At 46.3% G+C, this 23,431-nt stretch overlaps 1 protein-coding gene across 5 annotated transcripts in view; it reads left to right on the plus strand.

Moving 5' to 3' along the window:
- Positions 1-5,429: 5,429 nt before the first annotated feature.
- g (adaptor-related protein complex 3, delta 1 subunit-like garnet) overlaps positions 5,430-23,431 on the plus strand; it is a 316,686-nt gene continuing 298,684 nt past the window's right edge. For 4 of the 5 annotated variants that reach the window (XM_055075585.2, XM_050186104.3, XM_050186105.3 and 1 more), the window contains exons 1-3: positions 5,430-5,631; positions 6,321-6,416; positions 9,248-9,328. In XM_055075585.2, the coding sequence (XP_054931560.1) occupies positions 5,536-5,631; positions 6,321-6,416; positions 9,248-9,328 (273 nt within the window). In that variant the 5' untranslated portion in view covers positions 5,430-5,535. Of the gene's footprint in view, positions 5,632-5,715; positions 6,034-6,320; positions 6,417-9,247; positions 9,329-23,431 lie in introns of those variants that run through there. The other variant, XM_055075587.2, reaches the window with a different exon arrangement.

The following is a 23,431-nucleotide window of genomic DNA, read 5'->3' on the forward strand; positions in this document are numbered from 1 at the left end:
CAGACAGAGAGCTATGAATTTCCACTCTAGTCGGACGCGCCCCCGAACTGCCATAAAGCGCTTGCTGGCTCACTCATCAGACTGATGACGGAAACAACGGCAACCGCGATAGCTCGCGCGCTACGAAGAAAGGCCGCAATCGACGCTACTGTTGTGTAGTAAATTGCCATGAATGTGAAGGACGGAATAACAACGTTCAGTTTTACCGATTGCCACCGCGATCGTATGAAGGGGAAAGGCGAGAGCGCTGGATACGGGCCGTTCAACCTGTTGGGTAATCGGATTACTTGCATTCCCCACAACACAGCGGCTCGCATGAGAAAGCGCGACAATTTTGTTCTTCTGTAATTGTGTTGCGTAGCCCTGACGGAGGACCGTGGTAACCAAGCGAAAACTCAAGAATCTGCAGCCGCCACTTCGTTGGTAACAGAAAAAACAACGTTGCGAACCATCCTGCTTATGTGCCATCGATATCTCCGCCTTTTAACAGACGTCCGCCTCCGCTTGACTCAACAAGTGGAACGGAGAGATTTGGCAGGTCAGCTTAACCAAACATTTTGGTTCGTTTATGAATTCAAAATCCTGTTCTGGAGCATCGTTGTATCGCGAGCTCATTTCTACTTTCGGTATTTTGTATGTCCTGCGCCGATACAAGCACGCTTCGCAATGTGCTGAGCCTGCTCGACTGCGTTTTTCAAATATGAGCAATAAAGTTGCTGTAGGAGCACTGGATGAGTAATTGCGAAATAACGCACGTGTGTAAAGAAAAAAAATGTAGCGTTTATTTACATTTATGCGTGCGCGCTTGCTGCTTGAAGCGTCTGCAAAAAGTTCAAATGAAGGTACTGAGCGATGCTGTAGGTCCTGCGAGAAAGAAAGATGCAGCGCGTAGGCACTGTAGGAAGCTTACTTTCGTTATGATCGCACGCTATTTGCTGCCCTGGAAAAGGCTATGAAAGGATTTACTCTCTGTTAATAATTGTGAGACAAAACATTACGATAAAATACATAAAAATATAGGAGATACTTAATAAGTCTTGTATTCAGGACATATTCAATTGAACCAATTTGAAATGCTTATATTTTTATGCTGATATGCCTATAGATAAACCTGACGCTCTCTGTACTTGCGAGTTGCAGCACGCCGAAATAACACTTGAGACTTTATTTTATATTGTACACGTACTTCGCCCTGCTGAGCTTCCTTTCCGAAGCGTGGATGGGCGGAAGAAGCTTTCCAGGTCCTTGATTTTTAGGAAACCGTGCCTCAACACAAACGAAAGAGAAGAGTCCATTGTGGCCTATGTACCTTCGCTTGCGGACAGCTCTCCTTGCACTACTCAGTTCGCGCCAAGGCTCCGATGGGGGCGCTGGTGACGGGTTTTTTCGCAGCGCCGCCTGGGCAGCGTCTGAGGTCTATTAAAACTGACAACTGTCACCAACTCTAGCAAGCGTCTCAGGAGCTGGCAACCTCGGCGTGTAGCAGCATGGCGGTGCTTTTGCGGTTCCCGATTTCAATGCATGGGCCCTATGGGTAGCTTCTCTTCTAGTTTCAGTATAGTAACTCTATGCCCTACCCCCTCCGCGCGCTAGGAGAAAAGTGTGGAGGAAGTGACGTAGTACGTTCTCCTCTTTTTTGCTGGTTTTTTATTTCTTTACAGTAGCGGCCACGCTTTTTGGAAAACAATGGCGGCTTTGTTTTGGTTCTGTGCGCTCACACGTGTTGCTCCGTAGGTTTCGTACCGTGGCAAAGGCGCCGTGCAGGCAGGTTTGCGTTGGTCTCCGTGTTTTGTTGCGCTGCGTTATCTGGACCGTGCTCTCCCGAATGTTGCTGTGGCCAGGTGGGACAGGAGGAACTAAAGTTCGTGAAATTAACGCGCATTCAACGCTGTACGCAATGTACCGCGCCACGGCAATGGCTACGGACGAAGGTATATCAGCGGGAAAATTTGCCCTCTTTCGCGGAATCATGCTAACGTGCTAACGATTGCTTAGTATTGCTGCGGAGCGCGCGGGTCCGAGCAGCACGGTTGCGCGCAGCGCGGTGTGGTTTCGCAGGAAATGTAAACAAGAGAGGAGAGCCGGCCCGATAGGCGGAGCAACGCCATGAGCAACGCAACCTTCCGGCTTCACTTTAGCTTCACAAAGAGTGACGTCAAGGCCTCTCCTTAGTTTCCTTCCTCCGTGTCATGCATCGAAGAAAATGGCGGAATGTCCAGAAAACATAAGAGTTTCCTACAAAAATTATTTTTGTAGGGAACTCTATGCCAGAAAACATAGTATTATGGAGGAAGTATAGTATGCATAGTATGCACAGTAAGTATGCATCATAGAGTTTCTCACCACATTACCTAGAGGGAAATCTGGCGCTGCTGCGATGTAGTATGCATGGCAATGCCCACGGAGGAAGGAAACTAATAGCGTCCTCGATCACCTTGCCCCGGAGTTGCCCCGAAACCAGAATGGTGCGCTTTGCACTGCCGTGGTGGCGCACTGCGGAGGGTCAACATTGGGGACAAAACTGCACCCCGTGCAGGGTGCTTGCCTGCAGCGCTACATTGCCCCTGGCGCGAAAAACGTGCGCGAACAGGCGCGCGCGCACATTTTATTGTTTGCAGGTGCTGAGCATCTGCGGCAAGCGCTCGAACCTTGTCAAACTGCGTGCTCCGGCATACCTGGTTGCAAGTAAACATCAATGGATTTTATAATTAATCCTGACGACCCGTTCCTGACGACCTGTTCAACGAACCTGTCCACTTTCGGCCGCTCTTCACCACATTGTTCTTGGACGAGGTCGATCAGCATTGTCGTCTTCGCTGTCAGACGAACTTGAAAAAAGCTCATTGATTGCAGCAACTAGGAGCGCTTCTTTTCTCATTGCCGACATCTCCACTAGCTAACTCCGTCAATTTCGTTGCAACCGCAGCTATCGGGTCAGAGCGTCCGCGGTTCTGCAGTCGGCAGTGCGCGCGCGCGTCGATCGCACGTCCCGCAGTGCTTGCTGGGTTTGCACCCCGGCGCACCGCCGATTTTCTCGGCGCGAGACGGGGCAACGGAAAACCGCTCCAACAGGGTGCGCTTCCGGTGATCGAGGATGGTCGGTGCGCACCGGTGCGGTTGATCGAGGATGAAAGTGCGCACCAAGGCGCCCCGGTGCGCACCGGTGCGGGTGATCGAGGACGCTATAAGGAGAGGCCCTGACGTCACTCTTTGTGAAGCTAAAGTGAAGCCGGAAGTTCGCGATGCTCATGGCATTGCTCCGCCTATCGGGCCAGCTCTCCTCTCTTGTTTACATTTCTCGCGAAACCACGCCGCGCTGCGCGCAACCGTGCTGCTCGGACGCACGCGCTCCGCAGCAACACTAAGCAATCGTTGGCACGTTAGCATGATTCCGCGAAAGAGGGCAAATATTCCCGCTGATATACCTTCGTCCGTAGCCATTGCCGTGGCGCGGTACATTGCGTACAGCGTTGAATGCGCGTTAATTTCACGAACTTTAGTTCCTCCTGTCCCACCTGGCCACAGCAACATCCGGGAGAGCACGGTCCAGATAACGCAGCGCAACAAAACACGGAGACCAACGCAAACCTGCCTGCACGGCGCCTTTGCCACGGTAAGAAACCTACGGAGCAACACGTGTGAGCGCACAGAACCAACGCCTCCTTTAAAAAGATGCTTGCCGCGTGCGCCGAAAACCTGCTGTATGCCGATTTCAATGCATGGGCCCTATGGGTAGCTTGTCCTCTAGAGTCAGTATAGTAACTCTATGGGAGATAGGGACGTAAGTGGCGCTATCTCTTGACAACTGACCGCAACTCAAGGCGTGACAGCTACAATTGGTATGAGACCAACACCGCAGCAGGCATATCTTTCTAGAGGAGGCGTTGACAGAACCAAACCAAAGCCACCATTGTGACCCGAAAAGCGTGGCCGCTACGCCAAACAAATAAAATACCAGCAAAAAAGAGGAGAACGTACTACGTCACTTCCTCCACACTTTTCTCCTAGCGCGCGGAGGGGGTAGGGCCTCTCCCATGGAGGAAGGAAACTGAGGAGAGGCCCTACCTCCTCCGCGCGCTAGGAGAAAAGTGTGGAGGAAATGACGTAGTAGGTTCTCCTCTTTTTTTGCTGATGTTTTATTTCTTTGCCGTGGCGGCCACGCCTTTCGGGCCACAATAGCGGCTTTGTTTTGGTTCTGTGCGCGCACATGTGTTGCTCCGTAGGGTTTCGTACCGTGGCAAAGGCGCCGCGCGGGCAGGTTCGCGTTGGTCTGCGTGTTTTGTTGCGCTGCGTTAGCTGGACCGTGCTCTACCGGATTTTGCTGTGGCCAGGTGGGACACTAAAACAATGTGGTGAAGAGCGGCCGAAAGCGGACAGGTTTGTTGAACGGGTCGTCAGGAACGGGTCGTCAGGAACGGGTCGTCAGGAACGGGTCGTAAGGATTAATTGTAAAATCCATTGGTGTTTTCTTGCAACCAGGTATGTCGGAGCACGCAGTTTGACAAGGTTCGAGCGCTTGCCGCAGATGCTCAGCACCTGCAAACAATAAAATGTGCGCGCGCGCGTGTTCGCGCACGTTTTTCGCGCCAGGGGCAATGTAGCGCTGCAGGCAAGCACCCTGCACGGGGTGCAGTTTTGTCCTCGATGTTGACCCTCCGCAGTGCGCCACCACGGCAGTGCAAATCGCACCATTCTGGTTTCGGGGCAACTCCGGGGCAAGGTGATCGAGGACGCTATTAGAGTGTAGTGCCCCAATCTTCCAAACACCTCTTAATAATCTCGATTGCGAACATGTTTCCTTTTCCACTGCTCTCGCTGAACTCAAGGGCTTCAAGGAGGCCAGTGGTGCTTCCTTGAAGGCCTCACTAATGTAGTGAGAAACTCTATGCTTGAAGGTTCCTTGAAGTGATGCCTCCAGTGGTTATAGTATGTTTGAGCAGCGCCATCTGGCGCAACCTATGTAAGTTTAATGCGCTTCCGTTGCTTATTTTCGTACCACTGTGGAAGGTACAGTTTCCATTGTCTAAAGCTGGTTCTTCATTTTATGGGTTGGTTTCGAGAATGTGCAATGCCTGGCGTGTATTTGGACACCACTTATTGCAACAGCCAAAAACACGCCAGATAAACTTGACTTTATGGCTTCCAAAATTGCTTCCGCCGCATGCAGCCAGCAAAAGCATGACCTTGGAGATCTGCATTTGTTTCTGTAGAAAATTGTTTCTGGCAAAATTTTTAAAGTATACCTAAAAAGGCTGTTTTTTTTTTGGAGTGTGGATGTGGAGACAGAGAATACTTACTACGGAGACCGCAACCGTAAAATTTTTTGAACGCCGGCTAGGTGGTAGCCACCAAAACCCGAATTCAAACAAGACACTAGTGTAATGCTATCCACAATGGGGTGGCTAGATCAGCATCCAGAGGTTTAGGTCACGTGACTTCTCAGTAGGTCCACGCAAGACGGTTTTCGCTGTATGCGGTTTTTGTTCAGCTTTTTACCAGTTGTAAGCTTCATGTAGTGACCAAACACCGCAGGAAATGGCCTTAAGAAAAGTCAAGGGTAATATAGAACGAATGTTCGACAAGAATTTGACAGACCTCGTCCGCGGTATTAGAAACAACAAGGAGAACGAGGTAAGAGCACGGAAAACTCCCCTCCCCCCTTTCTTTTTTATTTTCTTGCGGTAATGGGAGGCCTAGTCCATATTTCGGGGCGTCAAGTTGCAGACGTTGCTGATAAGTTAGCTGCAAAACGGGACTGGCCTCTGGCTGGCTGTTTACCGCTTTCTCGATATCAGGCTTTCCACATTGTCTGATGCACAGTAACGGGGTTGGCGGTACAGTCACCCTCGCTACAAAAAAGCTGCGATGTCGTGGTCGACGGGAGTTAATTTGCACTTTTAAGTCCAGCGGTGATCTGCGTGACAGGCTGTTCGTGTTCCGAGATGGTTGACGGGGAATCGGGCGATCATTCCGCATGGATTGTCGCGTGGAGACTTCATATATCATTTTGCTCTCGCTAAGCGTACGACGCGAGTAAGCATCTTCCGTGCTTTCCGGTGTCAGCTGACACCCTTAAACTGTGCCATATTTTCTCACTGTGACGAAGTGGTTTAGCGATATCGTCTGGTGCACTTACTTTTTAAATATTTAAATTCGCCCGATTCATAGAGGTGACAGAAAGTAGTGTCACGATATTTGTCGTCAGTATTAGTTCGTTAATTAGACCACGAAATGCGATTGTGGTTTCTTTAAAACACGTAAATACCAAACCATTCCTTTTCTTCTCTGATCTGTGTGCTGGCTGCCTTTTCTTTTTTCAGACAAAATACATCGCACAATGCATCGACGAAATCAAGGAAGAGCTCCGACAGGAAAACATGTCTGTGAAGGCAAACGCTGTTGCAAAGCTTGCTTATGTGAGGAAATCTATTTCTTTATGTAACAATTCTGCTTTGAAGACTGGGCATGTCCTTGTCATATCTTCAGTAAACTAGACCAACTCTACTAGTTATCTATGTCGGAACACAAAGACACCGTAGGCAAAAAGTGAAATGGCTTGTTTGTTGTCATGGGTTAGTCCATTAGTTTGAGCACTTGTAAGTTTCCTAAAAGGATGTGCAACATGCTGTTGCACAGTTTTCACATTATGGTCTCTGTGTAAAGGTTTATTCACAATGGTGGTAGCTGCTTTTCTGTTTTAATTTGATGCAATTAATTATATTAGTTTTGTGCCACCTGTATTACTTTTAAACGCATTGGTTATGTTTAAAAGTTGTATTGGAATGCATGTTTGTGATCTTGACTATTGTGCGTGATATTGTATATCGTAATTGGTGCTGTAGGCCTACATCATACTTAGCTGTTAGCAAATGGATATGCAGCAGTGTAATGGGACACCTTCATGTATTAAGAATGCTTAAATTGTTTTTAAATGCTTGTATTTATGCTAGTAGCACTCATTCTGCATTTGTACAATGGTTCTTATACAATAACTTGACTGAGCACAGAGTTAACATGCCCACTTGATACTTCATATAGTCATGCTGCAATAGTGTGCTTACAAACTGCAGGATAAGGTGTTGTTTTATAAGGGGACACTAAAAGAAATTTTATGGATTGTCTGATTGCTTTAGAAAATATGAATTGACTGTCTCTGCACCATGTTTTGCAGTTTTAGCATCAGCAATTTAAATATATAAGGCTGAAGAAAAGGCCATTTTTATCTCCAATTCTCGCAATCATCCTGTCCTGCCTCGCAATCATATAGTGGTTTTGGCATGTGAAATATTGTCACGTGGTAGTGACAGTTGAGGACACAGCAACAAAACTGTCAATGACAAAACTAACTATACCGGGCGAACCTGTGCCCAGAAAAAATGGTACGCTCAATGCTCAACGAAAACGGCGAACACAGTCGGCGATCATCAAAAAGCTGATCAGCGGGTCAGGCGCTGCGGCTTTTATACATCAGTCGTTGAATGTTCCAGAGTAATCCCTGGGACTCATGTGTCTTCCACAAAGTTCTACACTATTCGCGGCGCGCATACGTGCAATCAGATTACACAAGGTTCGGTGAGACATCGCATGGAACCATCGATAACATTCCAGAAACTTCCGATACATGTAGGCGCGTCCGGCGCTGTGCGATACTTGTTAGGCGGTGAAACGTGGTCGCCCGATAAAGATAAGCAAGTACACATGTCAATATACAGCCACATCACTCTTTTTACATCACTCTTTTTGTTTATGAGAACACTATTGTGCTTTTGAAGAAACTGAAGGAATACTGAAGCAAGGTTAACTACAGAATTTGCACAGTTAACCTGCACAAGTCAGGAATTTGAGAATGGTTGCGATCATATGTGAAACCAGTCTGCATGCGATGGGGCTGAGCACTTGTGGTGCTCATCTGCATCTCATCCCAAGTGTTGTGAATTGGCAGGCATACAGTGGCATGAAACCAGTCTATGGCCAAATTCAATTTGTTTATAACGCTTCGCTGTAAATAAAATTCTATAGATCAGTTCTATGCGTTCACCATAGATACCCCTCTTTAATTCATCCATGAATCGAGGTCTCAAAAATTGCATGTGTACTTCAAACACTTAAGTCTTTCATTACCAGGCCTATTGCCAGTGATTGACAATGTCAACTGCAATTTGCTGCACGTGAAAATGTTCAGCATTCACGAAGCATCGTGTAGTAATTGAATTCTGGGGTTTTACATGCCAAAACCATAATTTGTTTATGAGGCACGAGGTAGTGGGGTACTCCGGATTAATTTTGACCACCGAGGTGCCTTTAACGTGCCCCCAATGCACAGGACACGGGAATTTTTGCATTTTGCTCCCATCGCAATGTTCCCATGATAGTTTGGATGTGGAACAACATAATCACGAAGCCACCGCAGCAGGTTCCATATAATCAGGCTTTCATAGTTGGGATTAATTGTCTCTTTATGGCAATATTGCGATTTTTTATGTGACCGGGGGAACGGAAGTTTGTGTGTAATGGCAAAAAGGGACATGAGCTTTGCCTCATGGGATGAGAAAGTCTTTGCATTATTCTAATCATGACAGACCAACATCGGAAAATTCTTTGGTAGTATGCAGCCTGTTAGTAGTCCTCCTTTTCCACTAACTCTTCCCATTCCAGGTCAAATGCCTCACCCTCACCCTGTGAAATATATTTCCAGCTACACCACTGCTGCTACAGGACAGCATTGGACCATCTGATTTATGAAATGGACATCAGTTATCTGTGACACGCTGGTGCCTTGTATATGCTGTGGAAAGATGGGTAGACAGTACACCACCGACTGCTCACACTACTGTTTTTTCATTAGCGGTGGGGGACAGTAAGTGTATTAGGTAATGGTTGAGGCCATGTCAAACATGTTCCCATGGATGTGCTCAAAGGGCTTGTACATTGTTATACGAGGAAGTATTGGGTATTCTGTTTGGGCATTTTACTAGTGCACTCACCATGATGTCTCTCTGGCTATGGCATTGCACTCACGAGCATGCTCCGAAAGCCAATATCAGGCCCCATATACCATGCCTTTGGTGCTCTTAAGGAATCCCAGATCGTAATAGTTAATCTGGCATCATTCACTATGCTGTTTCTTGGATGTTGCACCTCACATTTTGTTTAATTTTGCTTCTATTAGTGTCTGAAGCCACTGTAGGCTAGTCCGTGACATTTCTTGATGCAGTCATTGAACCTGAAGGAATTTTATGCTTTTCAGCTTCAAATGTTAGGATATGACATCAGCTGGGCAGCCTTCAACATTATTGAAGTTATGAGCTCTACAAAGTTCACATATAAGGTAAGCAGTGGCACTTCTGTTTCTTTAGGCAGTGGCCTTTATAAGCACAATGTGCATGACCATGTTTGCTTACGTTATCACAGTCTTTTATGCCAGTCAGGGAAACACACATCTTTAAAGAGTAGTGCTTGTTATCATCAGATGTGATTCATTTCCATTGGACCAAGTAAGAAATGAGATGCTCGTGTGGGGAAGGAAGTGCATCTTTCCTTGAATGGCAGCTTAAGGTGGCAGTCCCACTCCGGCAGCATGCGCTGCGCATATTAGTCATTGTTTGCGGGCACACTGTGCTTGCTACGCTCACAGGATTGATGTAAATTATATTGCATTAGAAAGCTTACTTTCTGTGCTTTCCATTGACCTGTATTATCGCCTAGCCTGAAGTGTTACCTGGCAGCACTAAAAACAGTGTGAGCAAAAAACAGCCTTTCTGCTGTACTAGCCTCCGTTGTACTGCATTTCTGGCAAAACTCTTCAACAACCCAAAATGAAAATTTCGGTGCCTTTAAAGGGCCCCTGCAACGGTTCAGTCAAATTTTGTAGACACATAGGGTACAGCTAAAGTTAATGCAGTTGAAGTAAAGCTAAAGTTAAGCACCACAATTTGTGTAAAGCGTTTCATATTAAGAGGGTTACGGACGATTACAAGTTACCCTCCTCCGTAGACGCATTTTCTCCCCAACTCGTTCACCGAGTGATCGGGGCTAAGCTCCGCCTTCACTGGTTCTCTACACCAGTGAAGGCACGTCGTGTCGTCTGCTTTCGGTTCTCTAGGAGCGAGCGCGTGAAGCCTCTTCAACCTCTCCGCCAGCTGCTTGGCAGTCGACCCCAAGCGAGATCTATCGAAGCAGCATGCGTTGTGAGCATTCTGTCGCAGCGCCGAACATGTCTGGTATTCCGGTAACCACAGGCAAGCTGAGCATTTCGACGGAACGGTGGAGGCATAAACTCAAACTGATGAAGGAACGTTAGTATAGACTTACATGATCGGCCTGATCGGTCTACACGGTCCAGCCACCTGGTGGCGCAGAGCTTAACCAGCCAAAGAGCTAATATTGCTCTAACCAAGTGTAAAACATTTTAAACATTTACAAAAAGAGTTATTGATTGCGATCCTGCAAAATATTTGCACCAGCTGTAAAGAAGAATACACTTCGTTACTGCTACCGTGTTTGGTTGAGCACTGTGCCACCAGGTGGCTGCACTGTGCAGACCATCCACATTTGCGCTTCTGCTCATACCGTGAAACGGCATGGTTACACAGCCAGGCCCTGTCCCCTTGCGCTTGCGTTTCCGAATACAGAACTTGCGAAATGATATTGTGGTAGTAATCCTCTGGTGTAATCCTCTGGCCGCAAACGCGCAAATTCTGGCGCTGATCAGATAGCAACAGTCCAATGTGCTAGAGCCACTTTGCTCGTTGGCTGCCTTGCAGAGGGACACGATGTCGCAGCTTGACATATTGCCAGTCGCTACATTTGCAGCCCACAACGCAACAAAGTCGAATTATGGTGCTCGCAAAAAGACTGAGACCGACACTGACCACGGAGCTCTTGTCAAAACGAAGCAGGTTGTAACACAAGCAGATGACACTTGCTGTGTGCCGGAAGTGCTTAAGTGTACTGAGAAATTGTTCTTGTGCATTCTCTTTCTGTTATTTTCTTTTTATAGAAACAAATTCACTCCCATTCAAACTATTACGAACAACATTTGTTCACCATAAGGTTGGAAAAATTATCAATGACGCGCCCTGGTCAGCTAATCGGATTGCTCGCCCTACTGACGTTGTGGGGAGCACACGCACCCGTCATCCCCCGCGTCATTGCGGTCGCGTCAAGAGCCGGCATAGACACTGGAGTGGGGCACTGAGCCCTCCCGCTTCTCCCTCGCTCTCGCGACGCGTGCGCACCCTTCCTCCCCGACTCGCGGGAAGGTAGCTGACGGGCGAGGAGGGCATTCCCCTCGCAAAGGTAAAAAGGTACAAAACAGCGCCACCGAGAGAGACCCTCTCTCTCTCTGACGCGGGGCCCCTAACCTGCTGGATTGGAGTACCTGCCGCAACCTGTGAGTGACCTTGTTTGCCTGACTATCTTGTGCAACGAGGCCAGCCTATTATTACTTCTTACAGAGAGGACTTCCCTCTGCCAGTGTTCTTTATTGCTTGTAGCAATAAACGTTACAGTTAACGCCGCTGGTTGCCCTATTCGTTCGAACCCGATGTAGCCTCGATTCCCGCGCTACGGGTTGGGGAGTACCACGGAGCGACTGTGTGGGGCTCGATCCGGAGCTTGCCTTCAGCCCTAGCCGCACGCAGAGTGGAACCCCCACAACGTCAATTGTGTGAATGACGTCAAATGGGCAGGGGCAGCTAAAAATTCAGCCGAGCAGTGTGCTGCGATTGGCAGTGATATACATTCTTAAAACCTTATAATAAATTACATGCTTTACGCGGAGCACTTGGATGCATCAATTAATCATCAGAAGGACCTACTCTAATGATGTAGTATGTTTGTAGAAAATCGTCAAAATCGTTTCAGGGTCCCTTTAAATTAAAGGTTATACAAGGTTTCTATGAAGGGATATAGGCCCTAATAAAAATGGGCTAAACAATGAAAGTTTATAAATGAACATCCTTTTCTCTTTTCAATGCAGAACAATATTTAGTGGTTTTCTAGGTTACAGTGCACTTATCTATGCAAAGTTATTTTGTGTTCTGATGAACAGTTCATGAGTTATTATTACTTCAAATGGGCAATTTATGGCTATACTGAAGAAGAGGCAAAACTATTCAAGCTGAAGCTCTGCTAACTCTGAAAAGCAAAAACGGCACGAGAAAGGCAGACCACACGTGCACAATTTACGCTACGTAGACTGGTGACTTATATAAAGCAATTACTTTTGGCAAATGGTCTATTTATGCAATTCCTGCTTGTGTAGAGCGTGTGATCTTATTCCAAAGGCCAGTGTAAGGACTTGCCATGGGGCGCTTGTGTCCTGGGAAGGTAGAGAAACTGTCCTTCGCGAAAGCAATGAAAACAGCTGTCGGCAAAACTTGGAAAACGTCTGAGGGCTGTGCGCAAGGCTATGCGCGAGGGCTTGCGATGGTCATTGTAATCATAAAGCTTTCACAATGAGCGCTAACACAGGTGAGCGCATGTACATTTACTAAAGTGATCGTTCTGTGCTACAGCTTGTTATACCATTTGCTGTACCGAGGCTCTGAAACTTGAATGATGCGACCTCCAATACCGTGGGCCCTCTAGTGGATATACCCATGACAGCACAGCACATGCACCGGAAGTGTGCGTGATTTCTATCAATAAAACAGCCTGATCAGAAGTACTATTTTGTAGGGGTGCGCAAGTAGTAACTTTTAACGCCAATCAAAAACTGCCAATGACAAATCGAATTGTATATAGATTGTATTCAATTCGACAACTGAATCAAATAGGCAATTATTATATACTACGCTATCTAGATTTTGAATACCCATACTATTATTTCATTTCCGGAAAACATCTCTAGAGTACACCTGCAACCTTCAGATTTGTAGCTGCTGTCCTGTTCTAAGACTGCAATATATTTGGGTAAACAACCAACTAAGTGGACATCAGCAGTTGACAGATGGCAAACGTTGAAGGAAACCCATATAATAAACATTTATTTTTTGTGTGCACATAGGCATATTCATCATATCATTGAGTGACACTTATCAGTTCAGTCATAATGCCTTCTTTCTCTCCTGTTTTTAGCTGCAGAGAATACAGTGACACTCAAGCAGTATTCTTTGGGTTGCATTCCTTCCATCACATGTTCGCTTGTTGAATTCTTCATGAATCTGACAAACAAGTTTCTTAGGCGGTTGGTGCACATGAAACAAAGAGATGAGAAAGCACATGAGACAAAGCCGGCAATATCATTACTAATATGGATGAGATAGTTCAAGTGGCTGAGGAGTTCTATAGAGATTTATACAGTACGAGTGGCACCCACGATGATAATGGAAGAGAGAATAATCTAGAGGAATTCGATATCCCAGAAGTAACGCCGGAAGAAGTAAAGAAAGCCTTGGGAGCTATGCAAAGGGGGAAGGCAGCTGGGGAGGATCAGGTAACAGCAGATTTGCTGAAGGATGGTGGGCAGATTGTTCTAGAAAAACTGGCCAGCCTCTATACGCAATGCCTCAAGACCTCGAGCGTACCGGAATCTTGGAAGAACGCTAACATAATCCTAATCCATAAGAAAGGCGACGCCAAAGACTTGAAAAAATTATAGACCGATCAGCTTACTGTCCGTTGCCTACAAAGTATTTACTAAGGTAATTGCAAATAGAATCCGGAACACCTTAGACTTCCGTCAACCAAAGGACCAGGCAGGATTCCGTAAAGGCTACTCAACAATAGATCATATTCACACTATCAATCAGGTGATAGAGAAATGTGCGGAATATAACCAACCATTATATATAGCTTTCATTGATTACGAGAAAGCGTTTGATTCAGTCGAAACCTCAGCAGTCATGGAGGCATTGCGGAATCAGGGTGTAGACGAGCCGTATGTAAAAATACTGAAAGATATCTATAGCGGCTCCACAGCCACTGTACTCCTCCATAAAGAAACCCCGCAGGGGCGTCTGCGTCAGCAGGCGTTTGGTGTGTTGCGACACCACGTACCCGAGCACACGAGGGTTGGACCCTCCCGCGTGTAGCCGTGCGCGGCTTAGCCGTGTCTGGGGAAAAGGGGATCCTGGGGGTTGAGCCGATGCTGGGTGTTTGGACCTTTAAGGCCCCCCGGCGGAGGCAACACACCTCTTCGGCCTCGGCTTCACATAGACGGCACCCCCGGACTGACCCACCCGGGGGAAATCGGCAGTCGCCTTTTCCTGTCCTTCTCTCCATCTTCGTCTTTCTCTCTCACCTTTTTTATCTTTCCTGTCTTCTCTTCACTTCTTATTACTTCCTTATTTCCTGGCGGCAAGGGTTAACCTGGTGTAGTTTATCCAACCTTGGGTCTATTATATTAGGTTATAGCGGCTATGTACAGCTGGCGTCTGCGTTTCCTTCGGGTCTTGTAGCGTCCCCTTGTTGGGCTCGATGGTGGGTGGCTGGCATGGCTGCCGAAATCAAATAAACATGTATGGATTTATCATCCTTCCCCCGTCTGTCTGATCGGCCTCTTAACAAAAGAGGACGCACCGAAGAAAAGCTGCTATTTTCTTGTCAACCTAAGCAAACGTTCGCACGATTTCACGTTATTCATAGTGAAAATCCTGAAAAGACAGTTAGAATGATATCGCCGTTCACGGTTGCGAAATGTCTCACTGACTCAATTGGCCCAGGCTACGAAGTCACAAAAATGGCTAGCGGTGATCTCCTGCTTGAGGTCCGTGACAAACAACAGCATGACAAGCTCCCAAATCTGGTCTCCTTCGGTAATGTAAACGTAACAGTGACTCCACATCGATCCATGAATACAAGCAAAGGAGTAATTTCCGACGACGACCTGTTGTATCTCAGCGAGGAAGAACTTCTAGAAGGTTGGAAGGAACAGAACGTCACCACAGTAAAGAGAATCATAATCAAACGGGAAAACAAAGAAATTCCAACTAAACATCTGATCGTTACCTTTGCGTCCAGTGTGCTGCCAGAAACATTAGAAACAGGGTATACTAAAGTTCGAGTCCGACCATACATCCCGAACCCTCGGAGATGTTTCAAGTGCCAGAGGTATGGCCACGGCTCACAAAGTTGCCGGGGTCGACAAACCTGCGCAAAGTGCGGTGTCCAGGATCACCTTTCAGATAATTGTAATGGCGCACTCCACTGTCCCAACTGTGGCGGCGGACATGCAGCTTTCTCTAGGGCTTGCCCTACATGGCAGAAAGAAAAAGAAATAATTAGCCTCAAAGTAAAAGAGAACATTTCCTTCCAGGAAGCGCGAAAGCGCATTTCCTTTCTTCATACCGCAGGGTATGCTGCTGCGGCGCGTAAGGGGGCAACGCCGCAACAGACTCCGGCTTCGGCCCGGACCACAAAGAATGTGGCCGTGGCAGAGCCACCAGCCCCCCAGGCGACAGCAGCCGGCTCTGCTGCGCCATCTCTGAAGGAGGGTCCATCGACCTCTGGGTTGGTGGCCTCCAAGGCCCTGCTTTTCGAGGCAAGGCCTAAGGTGAAAACACCCCGCTTGTGTGAGCGGAAGTCCAGCGGCTCCCAAGAGTCGATGGACACAACCCCGAGCCAGAAGGCGCATCCAGCGCCTCGGGAGCGGCGCGAGTCTCGCGACCGCTCCAAAAAAGACAAAACCCGTACCATAATCACGGGGCCTGAAACGGCTCCGTGAGTCATTTCTCAAACTTGACTCCTCTTGACACACAGCACATAAACACAAACAATATGGATACACAAATATTACACTGGAACGTGAGAGGTCTGATCCACAACCTCGATGATGTCAAAGAACTCTTACACAAATACAATCCAAAGGTGCTGTGTGTTCAGGAGACACATCTTAAATCTACACAAACAAACTTTCTTAGGCAATACGCTATTTTCCGGAAGGACCGAGATGATGGTGTTGCATCGTCCGGCGGGGTAGCAATAATAGTATGCAGAGGCGTTGCCTGTCGGCAACTGCAACTCCGAACTCCTCTTGAGGCAGTTGCTATCCAAGCAGTGCTATTCAATAAACTAGTTACTATCGCGTCCGTATACATCCCCCCAAGTTATCAACTCTCTAGCACAATATTTCAAACCTTTATTGATGAGCTGCATCGCCCTTACATAGTCGTCGGTGATCTAAACGCGCATAGCCCACTGTGGGGCGACTCTCGCTGTGATGCGAGAGGACGGCTTGTAGAAAACATTCTATTCTCTTCAAGTTCCTGCTTGCTGAACAAGAAAAAGCCAACATTTTACAGCTCTACACACAAAACGTTTTCTTCGATAGATCTAAGCATAGCGTCTAGTACAATTGTGACATATCTGGAGTGGGATGTCATTAATAACCCTTATGGAAGTGATCACTTCCCCGTCGTTCTAAACCTTAAAAAACAAAGTGAGTGTCATGCACATCTTCCTCGATGGAAAGTTGACTCAGCCGACTGGACAAAGTTTCGCGAACTAACACAGCTGCCATGGAATGATATCTCTGATCTTAGCTTAGACGACGCAGTAGCATACATAACCGCGTTCATTATTGAGGCTGCATCAGTATGCATTCCCCAAACAAATGGGTCGCCATCGAAGCGACGTATTCCATGGTGGAATGAGGAGTGTAGGGAAGCCAGGAAAAAGCAAAACAAGGCCTGGAACCTCCTTCGTAACTCCCCAACCACAGAGAATCTGATTAATTTCAAGGCGATCAAGTCGCAAGGTAGAAGAACGCGCCGCCGCGCTAAACGCGAAAGTTGGAAAAACTACATAAGCAGCATCAATTCATACACAGACGAACGAAAAGCCTGGAACAGGGTGAATAAAATAAAAGGCCGCGAAACTCATCCCTTACCTTTATTAAATACACAAGGAGACACTCTTGAGGATCAGGCAGATTGTCTAGGATCACATTTTGAGCACATTTCCAGTACATCTCATTACACAGATACATTTCTAAAATACCAGCGACTAGCAGAACAGATGAATTTGGGTCGGTACAGCTCATCCAATGAAGTATACAATCGTCCATTTGAAATGGCTGAGTTCCAGGCCTCACTGAACTGTTGCAACAAGTCCGCCCCAGGAAGTGACAGAATAGTGTATGAGATGATCAGACACCTACACCCTGAAGCCCAAGAAACACTACTGTCACTCTTCAATTGTATGTTCTCCGCAGGCTACATTCCGTTTGCCTGGAAAGAAGCAATCGTAATCCCCATTCTCAAAGAGGGCAAGGACCCTTCCTCAGCCGACAGTTATAGGCCTATAGCTCTGACAAGTTGTCTATGCAAATTGTTTGAGAAAATGATTAATCGTCGCCTCATCCATTTTCTGGAAAGCAACAAGATGCTTGATCCCTTACAGTGCGGTTTTAGGGAAGGTAGATCCACAACAGATCACCTTGTACGCATCGAGACAATTATCCGTGATGCCTTCGTCCATAAACAGTTTTTTCTGTCAGTATTTTTAGATATGGAAAAGGCATACGACACAACCTGGCGCTTTGGAATCCTCCGTGACCTGTCTGAAATGGGAGTTCGAGGCAACTTGTTGAACGTGATTCAGAGTTACCTCGCCAATAGGACGTTCCGTGTTAGAGTTGGTAATGTTCTGTCTCGCCCATTTACACAAGAGGCCGGTGTTCCACAAGGTGGTGTGCTGAGCTGCACTCTTTTTATTGTCAAAATGAACTCGATCCAGACTGTCATTCCACGTACTATGTTTTATTCTGTATATGTGGATGACATCCAGATAGGTTTCAAATCATGCAATCTAAGTATGTGCGAGCGACAAGTACAGCTTTGCATAAATAAACTGTCTAAGTGGGCTGACGAAAATGGTTTTAAGCTAGACCCTCAAAAAAGTACATGCGTCCTGTTCTCTAACAAGAGAGGCATACTGGCGGACCCCGCAATAGATCTAAATGGAGAACGGCTATGTGTGAGCCACGAGCATAAATTTCTAGGTATCCTTTTAGACAGCAAGCTAACCTTTGTACCACACCTGAAGTATCTGAAATCAAAGTGCCTCAAGACTATGAATCTGCTGAAGCTCTTATCACGTACATCTTGGGGAAGTGACAGACGGTGCCTTCTAAAACTTTACAAAAGTCTCATATTAACACGGCTTGACTATGGAGCAATAGTCTATAATTCTGCCGCACCTAGCGCTTTGAAAATGCTAGATCCTATTCACCACCTAGGTATCCGCCTTGCTACAGGCGCCTTTAGGACTAGCCCTGTGCAAAGCCTCTACGTCGAATCAAACGAATGGTCATTGCACTACCAAAGGACATACTTAACTTGCTCCTACGCCCTGAAAGTTAGCTCAGATGTTAAACATCCTTGTCATTCCACTATATGCGACTTTTCCACTGCAAGGCTGTTTCGTAACCGCCCGGCCACTAGGCCTCCTCTGTTCCTCCGGGTGGAAGCACTCTCAGAAAACACAGGGGTCCCTCTTTTACACAATGTCTTAATGGCTCCTACACGGCTTCCACCGCCTTGGGAGTGGCAGACCATAAGATGTGACATCTCTTTTTTAGAAATATCGAAACAAGCACCTGAGGCTCACATACAATCGCATTTTCTTGAACTTAAAGAAAAGTATTCCTGTGACGAATATTACACAGATGCTTCGAAGTCTCCTGCTGGTGTTGCTTATGCAGCTCTCGGACCCTCATTTTCAACATCAGGGCCACTAAACCCACACACCAGTATCTTTACGGCAGAAGCGTACGGTATACTTTCGGCTGTTAAACACATAAGGCGCAGAAATGTCGCTAAGGCTGTTGTCTTTACAGACTCGTTAAGTGTCGTGAGAGCGCTAATTAGCTTACGAAAACATAAGAATCCCGTTCTGAATGAGCTGTATAGCTTGCTGTGCTCTGCATATATGTGCAACCAAGTGATTATACTATGCTGGGTACCCGGCCATAAAGGTATAAAAGGGAACGTAGCTGCTGACGAAAACGCTACGTCAGTGAGTTTTAGCGACACAGATGGAAATATCCCCATTCCTGCCATAGACCTAAAGCCCTTCCTGCGCCGTAAATTAAGAAATCACTGGCAAGCAGAGTGGGATACAGAAACTTTGAATAAATTACACATTATAAAACCAAAGCTGCGGAATTGGATAAGTGAGAAAACAGCACGGTACAAGGAAGTACTTCTTTGCCGATTAAGAATAGGGCACACTTACAGTACTCACTCCTACCTGTTGACTGGCGGGGACTCTCCTACTTGTAGTAGGTGCGGCGATAGTTTGACAGTCCTCCATGTTCTAATCCAGTGCCCTGCACTAGAAACAGAGAGGAAAAAGTATTTCCTTTCTGCATATCGGGAAAATATACCTCTTCATCCTGCATTTTTTCTCAGTGATGAACCGTTTTTTAAACTGCAAGTAGTCCTAGATTTCTTAGCCGAAACCGACACTCTGAAAATAATTTGGCCAGGAAATTCTTAACACGTGATTACCAGCCCAGTGATTGAACAGTGATTACCAGGGCTGTCTTGATGCTCTAGTGTAACTGTTGTTTCATCTTCGTATGTTCTTTATATCAAAGCACAATTGCCATCGTCCACGTCCATAACTAATCAGTGTCATTATTTTAGAGACTATATATTTACGCCATTTACAGCGAAAATTTTTAGGCCCTTATACAGCCATATCACACCTACCATAATAAATTCACAGTCCACGCCATTCACAATAAATCCTTTAAATTACCATTTGTCATGGCGCTCTTTGGCCATAAGTGGCCCTTGCGCCATTAAAAACCACATATCATCATCATCATCCATAAAGAAAGCAACAAAATCCCAATAAAGAAAGGCGTCAGGCAGGGAGATACGATCTCTCCAATGCTATTCACAGCGTGTTTACAGGAGGTATTCAGAGACCTGGATTGGGAAGAATTGGGGATAAGAGTAAATGGAGAATACCTTAGTAACTTGCGCTTCGCTGATGATATTGCCTTGCTTAGTAACTCAGGGGACCAACTGCAATGCATGCTCACTGATCTGGAGAGGCAGAGCAGAAGGGTGGGACTAAAAATGAATCTGCAGAAAACTAAAGTAATGTTTAACAGTCTCGGAAGGGAACAGCAGTTTACGATAGGTAGCGAGGCACTGGAAGTGGTAAGAGAATACATCTACTTAGGACAGGTAGTGACTGCTGATCCAGATCATGAGAGTGAAATAATCAGAAGAATAAGAATGGGCTGGGGTGCGTTTGGCAGGCATTCGCAGATCATGAACAGCAGGTTGCCATTATCCCTCAAGAGAAAAGTGTATAACAGCTGTGTCTTACCAGTACTCACGTACGGGGCAGAAACCTGGAGGCTTACGAAAAGGGTTCTGCTTAAATTGAGGACGACGCAACGAGCTATGGAAAGAAAAATGATAGGTGTAACGTTAAGGGATAAGAAAAGAGCAGATTGGGTGAGGGAACAAACGCGCGTTAATGACATCTTAGTTGAAATCAAGAAAAAGAAATGGGCATGGGCAGGACATGTAATGAGGAGGGAAGATAACCGATGGTCATTAAGGGTTACGGACTGGATTCCGAGGGAAGGGAAGCGTAGCAGGGGGCGACAGAAAGTTAGGTGGGCAGATGAGATTAGGAAGTTTGGAGGGTCAACATGGCCACAATTAGTACATGACCGGGTTAGTTGGAGAAGTATGGGAGAGGCCTTTGCCCTGCAGTGGGCGTAATCAGGCTGATGATGATGATGATGATGCACATGAAACGTGGATGATTTCTGTGTAATATAATGCGGGACGCATATTTGTACTGAGTGGTACACAAGCAGGTGCATCATATGGGCATTGATATAGAGACTCGTGTGAAAGAACGCAACTGCGATTGTTGCGTGTTTGTCTGTACTAGATGATATAAATAGTATTCTTCTCAAGTTTATCTCGCAGTCCATCCAACACCAATAGTGAGTTAAAAGCATACGTGCACGTGAACGAAAGAATTGGAATAAATTCTGTGCTATTGCTGCATGAGGTAAACAGGCACGAGGCAATCCTGGTTTTATCAGGTTGCTTCATGTCCATGAGTGCTGCTGTCTGCACGTTGTCCATGGGCCATACAGATAGAAAATCCCAGCTATTTATGACATCTGTATTCTGGCACCTGAGCACTGCAAATACTGATGACAAGGATTACAAGGGCTTTGTCCGCATGCTTCGACACTGCGACGAGTGCCAAAAACCATTCTGCCGGCTCGTGGGACAACACGGGGCTCGTGTTTCGAAATGGAGAGAAGGAAACATTCACATGGGAAAGAAAGCAGGCTATAGACGGAGAGTAAGAATGCTTTCCGGCTGCATCTGCTTACCTCGACCTTTTTGCAGATAGTGTCTGCTCACCTTCCTTCAGTTTTTGATGTATTTTAGTCATGAGGAATTGTTGTTAATGTATGGTGGGAAGGAGACGACCTTCACTGCTGTTACCATAACTGTATTGCAGAAGGCGAACATTTGAACTATTCCATGGCAGGCGGAGCTATCATCAGCTGGCATTCCTGGAAGGGGTCACCCTCTCATGTACTAGCTGAGACCAACACTGCTTAGCTTCGACGGTTGCAGGAGCCGTCACTCATGCACCAGGACATGGCATGATGGCCTAGGAACATTTGTTCGCTACCCAAATCCCCATTCATGTCCATGCAGTTTACAAACAGTGCTGGAAAAAAAAAATGTGTGTGAGCGTGTGTGTGTGTGTGTGTGTGTACGTGTATATATATAGTATATATATATTGGCACCTCTTACATAAAAGACATCTGTTTTGGTATGCACGAGGCTAACAGTGCTTTAGTTGGCTATACGCAAAGCTGTTCCGTCATGCATGTATATAAAAAGCACGCTTCTTAGGGTACTGCAAGGCGTGCAAAAGGGCCGAAGTAATGGAAACGAGCTTGCTGGGGGGTTTCTGAACGCAGGGAAATAGGCATTAGATCACGCAGCACATGCAGTCAAAACAAAACTGGTTGCAGCAGTGCACACAACTCTAATTTCTATCCACGTGCACGCAGTCCGGGATAGCTTACAAAAGCACTGCGACTACTTCTAGCAGTTGGATCTCTCCACCCCACTGTTCCATGCAACGTAACAATGCCGGTAACAACCTTTCGTGAGGAAGCCACTCGACAAATGAACTGTCCTTTTTTTTCTTTTTATTTAGGCGCTCTGTGGTTCATGGTAGAGCACGAGCTGTTCTGCGTGGGCAATAGTTCAACAATGTCCCGTAGTATATAGGTCACGCAAAACAGTAATTGACTCCTATCCGCTTGACCACATGATAAGGAAAGTATGTTATTGCATTCTTGTGGATTTGAAACACGAAAATTATGAAGAAATTGTGGCCTAATCTGAAATCTCTTGACACTTTGTCACAGGTGTTTCATAAAGAAAAGGCATCACAGAGCCCATCTATGGTGATAGACAATCTCCTTCCATCCTTTAATAGTTCTTGGTTGTGTTGATATGTTAAAACTGCATGCTGCTATATTAGATTCAACAGTGGTTCGTGACAGGCAGTTGTGATGCGAGTGCAAAAGGCAAGTATGGCACAAATACTTTGCAAATATGTCGTTATGGCGATTGGTGTACTCTGGCATTGCCGCTGCAAGTGGGCATTGGCAGTTTACATGTCACCATTTATATAGTAACACTAGAGCAGTGCACATGACAAGCATAAGTATGCTTAAGCATTCTAACAATCTTGGTTGTGCAGCTGCGGAAAGCCAGCCGAAAAACTCATTATATGCAGCTTTGTATCGCAAGCAGCCTGACAGAAAAGGACTTTTGATGAAGTGTACCCTATTCATATGCTCACGCTTGTAACACAGCTAAGATATTTGCCCACCCTTAGCGGAAACGTTGCCATGTTAGGATAATAGTGAAGACAAATGCCGCAGTTTTCGCAGCATGCCCACCATGCGTTTTTTGTCACTGGCAGTTAAGCGTGCCCATCTCAGTTTCTGGCCCGACAAAGTGGACATGGCTACATTATTGCTGCAAACTTGCCTATATTAACGATATTGTTCATTACTGATACGAAATAAACTGTTTCAGTGCACGTGATGTACTCACGAGAAGAAAAATAGTCGCGCTCGGCACGTTCGGCTTGCTCCGCCGGCCGCCATTTTTGTTTTGGTGTCCCACACTGTTACAGTGGCAGCCACCTGTTTGTTGACCTGTTGTCATTGTGCAGCAAATGCGGGATGAAAAATTTTTTTTCTTTTCGCGGGAAATTTAAGCCGCGTAATGATCGCACCCCTGAATTTGCGTCAGTTTTTTTTCACAACAAAGTGCGATCATTATGCGAGTAAATGCGGTACTTGCTTCTTAACTTAAAGGGGCCCGGAAATGATTTTGACGATTTTGTATAAACATACTGAGTCATTAAAGTAGGTCCTTCTGTTCATTAATTGATGCGTCT

Source organism: Dermacentor andersoni, chromosome 11 (assembly GCF_023375885.2).
Source record: "Dermacentor andersoni chromosome 11, qqDerAnde1_hic_scaffold, whole genome shotgun sequence".
NCBI lineage: Eukaryota > Metazoa > Arthropoda > Arachnida > Ixodida > Ixodidae > Dermacentor > Dermacentor andersoni.